This window comes from Sarcophilus harrisii, chromosome 5 (genome assembly GCF_902635505.1).
Source record: "Sarcophilus harrisii chromosome 5, mSarHar1.11, whole genome shotgun sequence".
Lineage (NCBI taxonomy): Eukaryota > Metazoa > Chordata > Mammalia > Dasyuromorphia > Dasyuridae > Sarcophilus > Sarcophilus harrisii.
In genome coordinates this window covers 269,618,322-269,627,546 of record NC_045430.1, presented here as the reverse complement: position 1 = coordinate 269,627,546, position 9,225 = coordinate 269,618,322, and the positions used below count along the sequence as shown (strand labels likewise).

The window sequence follows — 9,225 nt, the reverse complement described above, 5'->3', positions numbered from 1 at the left end:
GGGCGGGGGCGGGACGGGGAGGAGGGCGCGCTCTGGCCCCGCCTCCGAGCGCCCTTGCGCCACGACGCGGTCTCGGCGCCCGGTCTGCTGCGGGTAACCACGCTTCCCATTCAATGACTGAAAGGAGACTTACGCTAAAGGGAGCGTGATGACGTAGTTTTCGCCACGGAGGGGCGGGGTCTGAGGGGGACCTAGTATGGTCCCGGGGAAGGAACGCTGAGCTCGCTGCGGAGGCTGCGCTTGGAGCTCCTTCCTCGCTTTGTGACCTTGGCCACGGCTGTGAAATTCTGCTCCCTAATCCCGATCGCACCGTGCGGTCCCAGGCTCCCTGGGTTGGAGCTGGAGGAGAGCTTTCCGAGCTCTGCAGTCTTCCCACTTAAGGCACGGGGAAACTGAGGCACAGGCGAAGGCCTGATCCCGGTTGGAAGCCAGTGAGTTAGGTCTGAACCTCGGTCCTCCTGGTCCCGAGTCCGGTGCACACTAGCCACGCTAAACGCGATCAGCTCAGTTCAGGAAAAACCTAATTAAGAGCTAGGTGAGGCCCAATGGGGACTTCTCTCTCTCCTTGCAGATGGAGAAAGCATTTGGATACAGGAGAAAGCATTTATTGCAATCCAAGCTGAACAACTCTCAGAGCTGTCCCGGGCCACCCTTTGAAATTGTCGCCAGTCTGTGGTTTCTAAGGCACAGGGCTGAGCTGTCCCTCCAAAGCCTTGGGGGGCTCCTTACTCAGCCTTTTAGAAACAATGTAACAGGAAATCTCCCTCTGCAGCTTAAAGCCTGCCACAGTCTGGTTCAAGCTGTCCTTTCCAGAGTTATTTCCTAGGCTTGCTTTTTCCAGAACTCCCCACAGGCCAAACTGTCCTCCAGATCCTGCAGGCCATCTCCCGTCCCCCACAGACTGTCCTCCAAAGTGTGAATACCCCCCCTTCTCACTTGTGCCTCTTCCACTCCCCAATATCTTTCAAGACTCATGCCCCTCACTACCGACAGCTCATCTTAGGTTTTCTTTCTTTTTCTACCAGTGTTTCTCCCAGCGGATTTTTAAGCTTAAGAGCAGAATCTGTTTCAGTCATTTAATAAGCGTTTATTGAGAGAGGTAATGAGGGCCAGAGCTGAGGCGGCATCAGGGATGTTGAGGGATGTGGGGTGTTCAGGGGGTATCAGGTGTAAGGGCTACTCCATCTGCTTTTGGGGTCTACCTGTCACCAGCTCTGCTGCATGGGCAAGAGCTTTCTTGTAGCTGATACAACTGTCTTGGCAAATGTACTAGATCAGGTGGGGGGTAACCGATAGGCCTCAGACCCATTGGTGAGCTCAGGGGTTGTCTACCCCACACCTGTGAGAACTTCCCCAGTGGAATGGGCAGATGGAAACAATTTGTTCCAAGTAGCTATAAAGGTGGTGGAGCTGGAAGGACAGTGTAGGGTTGACCTGTATTCAGGGGCAGGGAGAAAAGGCCGCCAGCCTGGAAAAGAATGGGAGAGGAAGAGGGGGGAGAGTCTTCTTTTCATAACATTTATAGGGGCTCAAGCAAGTGAAGTTTGGGGGAAAAAAATCATACCGGGTTAGGACAATAATACCCTATTCCTCAAGCTACTTCTAACTCCCAAACTGCCCATGTTGAGCTATATGAGTCTCATTCCTTGACCAAAAGTTGGACCACTTTGCAGTCATAACTAGGAATATTGTCTCCTGTGGCAAGAAGAGTTGTGGGAATGGGGCAGGAGACTGCAGAAACCAAGAACACTGAGCACAGTCAGGCTATAAGAATGCTGGTGAAGCAATAATCAGATGTCTATACCTTGGGTGCTCCTCATCAGACTGGACCTCATGCTTCCCACCATATTGATGTCTTGGAACAATCCTCTAATTATCTACCAGTGATGCGGGAAAGATTCCAATCTTTGATTCCCAACCCCCCTAGCTAATGTAAATTACCCTTTGACTCACAAATCCTGGTCCCTTTGAATTCCAATAGAAGATCCGGACCTGTCCCAGCCCCACCCGGATCTGAGCCAACTTTGGGGCTACACCCCAAAGCCCCTCGAGCTAAGTCTCCGACTTAAAAGGCCACACTGGGAACCCCTCTTTGCAGAGATTCCAAAACATGGTCGCCATGTGAGGACCCTCTGTCCACTGGACCCTCTGTCCAGTGCCCTCCTTGTCTCTACCTTCACCTATCTCCTACTTCTAAACTCAGTAATAAACCTCTTTTATTAATCTAGCTCTCCAGGACAATAAATGCTTTTATTGGGAATCCGTGCCACTTCTAGACCTCAAATACCTTGTGCCGAATCCAAGGGGGTTGCAGGGGAACTCTGTTTGACTCCCTGTACCCCAAACCTGCCACTAGACCTTAACTAAACCCTAATTTCATTTAGGTACCCAAATGTAGACCTCAACACCAGGAGTCACTTTGTTGCCTGGTTCTCATCTGTAGATAATTGTGAAATGCATTTGGGATTGAGCTGCTGCCATTCACTTCAGGATCAGAGAGAAAACAGAACTGAGGAGGGACACCTCTGGTGAGACTCTTTAAAGCAGAAATGGGGCTCCCTGTACCTGAGAAGCTAACCTCCATTTTAGTTTCAACCCTTCCTTGACTCCTCAAGGAATCAATATGGTCTCTAGAGTGATGTCATGAGTACATATATGTAGAACAAATATCTCATTTGGTCTTTGCAGCAACCATTTTAGGGACCATTTTACAGTTGAGGAAACTAAGGCAGCAGAGATTAAGTGATTTGTTCAGAATCACACAAGTAGTAAGGTTTGGACTCTGCTCTTTGCCAGCTGGGTGGTGTAGTGGATAGAATATTGGAATAAAAAAGACTCATCTTCCTTAGTTCAAATCCCATCTCAGACACCTAAGAGCTGTGTGACCCTGAGCAAATCACTCAATCCTGTTAGTCTCAAGTTCCTCATCAGCCAAGAACCCACCCTCATCCCATAAAAGGTTTATAAAAAGTCAGATGCACAGAAACAACAACTTTCTGATGGAAGATTTATCGCTCTATCTACTGTACACTATACTATGTTTATTCTGCTTTGGGGGAAGATTCAAATGGGAGGAGGAAGATAGAGACGCAGACAGAGACTGAGAAAATCTTATTATTGCAAGTTCTCCCGCTGTGGAACGGGCAGCCCAGAGAAGTAACCGATCCCCTCAATAGGCAAAGGCTGATGACCACTTATTGGGTCTGTTCCGATGGGTTTTTGCTCAGGTGCATTGACTAAGACTCTCAACCAGCATCAAGTGCCTGCTTATACCAAACAAGGGGAGACGGAGCTTGCCTTGAGGAGGTCCCTGAAATGCAGTGACTAATTTTAACCATTTTCAGACGCGACTGCAGGGGGAAGGAGGTTAATTCCCCAGCCCAGCGCAAGGAGGTAATCCGCTCTCCGAATAAAGCCCTGGGAAGGGGGAGGAGTTAAGCATTTATTTAGCACCTATCATGTACCGTCCAGGCTTGGAGAAGCCCAGGTGCTCTCAGATTCCTACAATAAAAAAGAAAGGATCACAAAGGAGGCCAATTATGTAAAAATTAAGTTGTTATTATTTTTAATTTAATTTTTATTTAATTTAATTTAGGAGCTCACTGGAGTGCAAGCTCCCCGAGGGCAAGTCTCTTTCCCGAGTAAATTTCAGCAACATGCTGGTTGACCTGACGTGACCCCAGACTCAGACCCAACGTTCCCCCCCACCCACCCACTAGATGGTCTCTTCCATCGCTACATTTCCTCTGACCGAATCTCATTGAAGTCACGTGCCCACGTCAGGGCAGAACTGTCCGAAGCTAGAAGCACGCATGCGCAGATGCGTATCACGCTCATCGCTGCGTTCCCAGGTGTCTTAAACGCTCTCTCAGGCTTCCTGCCTGCGCCCCCTCGAGCCTGACCAGCTTCTCCCAGTGCGCGTGCGTCGTGGCTGGGCGCCTAGCCAATCAGAGCCTTTTACGACTCCGGTGCGTGCCTGCCGGCGTGGGGAGGGAGCTGTGTTCTGCACGTGCGCAGTCCTTCTCCGGCCCTTCTCGTTCGGCGCCGCCGACATGGTGAGTAGGGCTGGGCTGGCGCTCCCGGCCTCGGGGCTCGGGACTGTCTGCCACCGGGCCGCTTGTGGGGTCTCCCGTGCCCGAGAACTTGCGGGCGGGCGCGGGAAGGGCGCTGGCGGCGGGGGGGAGCCCGGAGCCGCGGCAGAGCTCGCGGGGCAAGGGCAGACGCCCGGCTCCCGGCGCGGGAGGGGAGGCCGAGGCAGCGGCCGGAGCCCAAGGCGCCTGCGCGGGGCCGTGGTGCGCTTGCGCCGGGCTTCGCTCTCGGGCCACGCGGCCCGGCGCGGAGGGGAGCAGCCCTGGCTCCGCTCCTGCCCAGTGCTGGGGGCGAGCCCGGCAGTGCCCGCGACATTGTGACCCGGAGGAGCTCGGGCTAATGGGGAAGGGGGAGCAGCGGCCCGCTAGGGCGGGGGCTCCCCGGGGAATCCCGGAAAAGCGAAACCCGAGAGCAGCCTGGGAAGGAAAGGGCCCGGGGGAAACTGAGGCCCGAGGCAAGCGAGGGCGCCGGGTGGGGCCGGACGCCCGGGGCTCACAGCTAACGTGGCCTTGGTGGCCAACGCAGAACGTCCGCTCCTGGTCGGCCCCTCAGGCAGCTTAAAAAACCCTCCGGCGGCTTCACTTAGCGGCGCTTCTGTCCTCCCCAGGTGTTCAAGCGCTACGTGGAGATCGGCCGCGTGGCCTACATCTCCTTCGGGCCGCATGCCGGCAAGCTGGTAGCGATCGTGGACGTCATCGACCAGAACCGGGTAGGTCCGAGGCCGCCCCGAGCCCTTAGTAATGCCGGCTAGTGCCCGCTGGGGGCCGCGAGTCCTGCGCGGCAGCGTCCCTCGGCCGCCGACAGCCGGGTCCCCCGGGGGGCGCACCAGCATGTGCGGCGTTCCCGGCCCGACAAATGCAATGGGGGAGGGGGAGGAAACCCAGCGGTGAGAATGGGGGCGCCGGTGCTGGGAGATCAAGCTTGGGGGGGGAGCCGGTGACGGGGTCAGAGGTAACCTCCACTGCAGGGGGCAGAGACTTCCCCGCACCCCCGTCGCTGTTGCAGTCCGGGGCAAGGGGGCTGGGGGGGGGGGGGGGGAAGGTGCAGTTAAGAAACGTTTCAGAGATGGACTTGGGCAGGACCTGGGAGAGAAGGTTCCTGGGTTGTGTTGAGAGCTATTGAACTCTCCTCCAAGACCAGCAGCATATGACTCCTTTGGAATCTTATCAAATTGATTGAGATTGGAATAGAGCGAGGGTCCAAATGAATTGTCTCATCTAGTTTGTAAAAATGGATCTGACCAGGTCGGTTTGCTGTTCATCTTCCCGTTTCATTATTAATAATTAATGCTTCCCCAATGCCGCCTTTGCAGCTTTGTTTATAATACTCCACTTCTCACCTCTGTATTCCCATGTGTGCCCATGCCTTCAGGCATCTCATTTCTCTGTCAGGTAATTCCGTGCCCGAGTTAGGTGCCATCCCCTTAACCCTTCTTGGTCCCCTCAGCCGAGTGTTTTCTCCCTCAGATTTTCCTCCTCATATCCCCCATTTTGTGTCATTCTTATGGGTCTAGCAGATTGGGAGATCCTTGACAGTGACAGTGGAGGCTGTCATTTTACAGAATTTTTGTTTCATCACTTAATGGTTTCTGTATAAAAAGGAATCATCTGTAAAATGGGGATGAGAGCACCTACGTTGAAGGATTGTTGTGAGGGCCAAATAAGGTAGTTGTATGATGTCTAGCACAGAGCCTGGCACATAATAAGGACAATATAAATAATTAGTTTTTGTTATTAATTTATATTACACAATATTATACATTAGTATTATTATTATTATCTGGGTTTGAAATTTTACTTTACACACCCTTTGGTTTGAGGGGTGGGGGGGTAGTGTTAACATTGCAATGAAGTCAGACTTTGGCCAGTGCTGCAGTCTAGGGATGTGAGGTGTGTATTATCCACAGCATAGTCTGCCTTTACTTCTTAGAAGAATATTATGGTGCCCCTTGACCTTCTAAACTTCTAGTAAATTTTGTTTTATCTCCTGTATTTGTAGTATGTTGTTTCAGATTCATTCAGTGAGTGTTGAATGCAAAAGAATTGGAGGTTCTTGTAATGTCCCTGAACTATTGGGCTTTGAAACACTATATGGAAAATGTATATTTTCCTGGTAATTAGAGATCCATAGTTTCAGATTTTGGACTTCTTCATTTTGCCCTAATTTTCCTGTACCTTTTATTGATGGGACTAAATGCTGACTGGACATGCCATTTGTTTTAGGCATTGGTCGATGGCCCTTGCAGTGGTGTGAGGAGGCAAGCCATGCCATTCAAATGTATGCAGCTTACAGACTTTGTTCTCAAGTTCCCACACAGGTAACTTTCTTTTGGTTCTTAAAATGATATTTGTTTTATTCGAAGAACTTGAAAATTTGTTTTTTTCCTCAGAAATACATTTTTAAACTGTACATGTTTAACTTAGTCTTGATGGCTTAATGATAGATTTACTTGTTCATGAGTCATTTGCCATCGTGACACTGCAATATATTGGGGTTCTTTTTCCTTAACTGCATACTGGTATTTACTCGGACTTTCTGAAAGACTATAAAGCAATAAGAAAATCATTCTAGAGATGCATGGAGGGTCCAGGAGATTTGCAGTCTTGATTGGAATTCTCTTATCAGATTCCAATGATTGTAAAGTCTGAGAAACCAGATCCTGCCTCTTGTATCTTGTTTGTACTGTTGTGGTGTACCACTTGTACCTGTGAAACCTTCCTACAACAGCTGGCCTGTTGCAGCATATAGAGTGCTGCTTCAGTAACAAAAAGAATGAATTCCTGCCAGCTGGGAAGTCCATGCTAAGGATTGTTTATAATATTATATTTATATTTAATAATATATTTTTTAATGATATTACAGTTGCTGGAATAAGATAGTTTTAAGGTTGTCCTTTCATTTTATAGCTGAGGAAATGAGCAGGAAGAGGCAGAGGGACTTGCCTATTAATAGAGCTGATAAGCAGCAAGGGCTGAATTCTATTCAAGTCCAGACTCTCCCACATTCAGGGCTCCCCTTTTTGGACACTTTCATTGTATTTTGTCTGAACAGCAGTACCTTTTTTTCTTCTGTGTCTAGTTCAGAAGACACAGCTTTGAATTTTTTAGCCTTTCACCAATGAGTTATGGCCAATACTCTGTCACCACAGATTTAACACTCTTATCTTGGTGTTTCATTGAGAACAATGATCTGATCTTATGATGATCTTATCTATGATCTTGGTATTAGAAGCTTCAGACCACCTTATGTATCAGCTGGATAATTGAGTCCCTTTGTGATGGGTGACACTGGACTAGACACAGGGAGCCACAAAACTAGGGAAGGTGCTTACTAAACCTCAGTAGAGGATCCATGGGCTTCTGTATGGGTGAGAACTGTCATCACTTAGGTCTGACTAAGGAACCTGTTTGGGGGCATTGAAAAAATTGGGTTCCCAGAGGAATAAAAGTGGCTTTTAAATTCACTCTTGATTCCTTGATTTGCTGTGCAGAATAATACTTAGTACTGGGTGACTAAGCTAGAAGGAAGTGCAAATTAGCCTAAAGATAATTTTTAAGAAGACTTATTTCCAGCTAAAGAGCTTTGTAGCATCAAGGCTAGTAATAGTTTAATATAAATTTAACAAATATGTAATATCGATTAATTTTGTTTTCTTTGTAGTGCTCGGCAGAAGTATGTCCGGGCTGCTTGGGAGAAAGAAAAGATCAATACAAAATGGAAAGCCACAAGATGGGCCAAGAAGATCGAAGCCAGAGAAAGGGTATTGATTGGGATGGGATTCTTCAGGTGGTCTGGGAACATTTTTAGAAGTGCTGCAATAAAACTCAAATTCTTTTTTTCTCAACAGAAAGCTAAGATGACAGATTTTGACCGTTACAAAGTCATGAAGGCCAAGAAAATGGTAAGAAATATTTTATATTCTTTGTCAGGTATGTTTGCTCCGCCCTGTTTATGGATGATTCCAAAGAAGTGTGGATTGCTCTAGAGACTGCAGCCTTGTAGTTTCCTCTGAGAAGGGTCAGGGGCCCTGTGTTTGTAGCTGCCATTTTGAGATTCCTCTTTCCACATCCCACCTCTCCTAAAGCTTGCCTAAAGAATCAAGCTACCTGGTCTTTACAGACTTGAAGGAGAGTGCTTAAATCATGGGACTTCGCTGAACGCGATCTCTGCCTTTACAATGTTATCGAATTATGTCTTCAGAAGTCCTTGAAGGGCCAGTGACAGTATGTCATTTTGTGAAGAGACTTCACACAGTACCAGATTTATCCCAAGAATTCCTTTCCTCATATGTCTGTTTTTCTTGGGATGACCTTGCAGAGCTCAAATGTTGCTTGAAATGAGTACATCATTAGTTAGGATTTGGATTCCTTCCCTCTGGGTTTTGTTTTCATTCCAACTCTAAAATTGATTACCTGGGATGTTTACTGGTCTTAACAGTTAGGATGTAACACAGGGTCCTTCCTGTTCACTTAAATGAGAGCTCAGCAAACCTTGATTAAGCAGGTGATTTTGTCATGTTGTAAAACTTTCAGAGAAACAGAATTATCAAGCATGAAGTGAAGAAGCTCCAAAAGGCCTCTACCCAGAAGGGGTCCCCTAAGAAGGGAGCTACCCAGAAGGCACTGGCCTCCAAGGTGTCCGCCAAGAAGATCCCCGCAAAGAAGGCTGAGGGCCAGAAGGCCCAGAAGGGTCAGAAAGCCCCTGGCCAGAAGGCCCCAGCCAAGAAGGGACCCGCTCAGAAGGGGCCCGCCCAGAAAGGGCCCGCTCAGAAAGCAGCTGCCCCCAAGGCCAAAAAATAAGTCGCCACAAATTAAATAAAGGTTTTGCTATACACCTACTGTCTGAGTGGTTCTTTGTGATGGAGAGCCAGTCTGTCCCATGGGTTCAGATCACAGCTCAGGGCAGATAAGGTTTTTATCCTAAAATGGAAAGTCTTCCAGCTCAGTTTATAGTAGTTCTTCTGCCTTAGGGCAGACCAGGGTGCACTCCTGATGCCTAAGCTGGAAGGAGGTAGGAGGGGCAATTTGGTCTGGACCTCACTGAGCCCGACCAGAGAGGATAATCCCTGGTGAGCCAAGAAAAGCCAGGGGGTGCTGGGGAAGGTGCACATGAGTACTCACAGTGGCAGCTTTAAGA

At 48.8% G+C, this 9,225-nt stretch overlaps 1 protein-coding gene across 1 annotated transcript; it reads left to right on the top strand.

Moving 5' to 3' along the window:
* The first annotated feature begins 3,861 nt into the window (after positions 1–3,861).
* Positions 3,862–8,926, top strand: RPL14 (ribosomal protein L14). Its single transcript, XM_031940469.1, has 6 exons — positions 3,862–4,055; positions 4,697–4,798; positions 6,312–6,406; positions 7,750–7,849; positions 7,937–7,990; positions 8,622–8,926. The coding sequence occupies exons 1-6, from the start codon at positions 4,053–4,055 to the stop codon at positions 8,886–8,888; spliced, it is 621 nt and encodes a 206-aa protein (XP_031796329.1). The 5' UTR covers positions 3,862–4,052; the 3' UTR covers positions 8,889–8,926.
* The last annotated feature ends 299 nt before the right edge of the window (positions 8,927–9,225 follow it).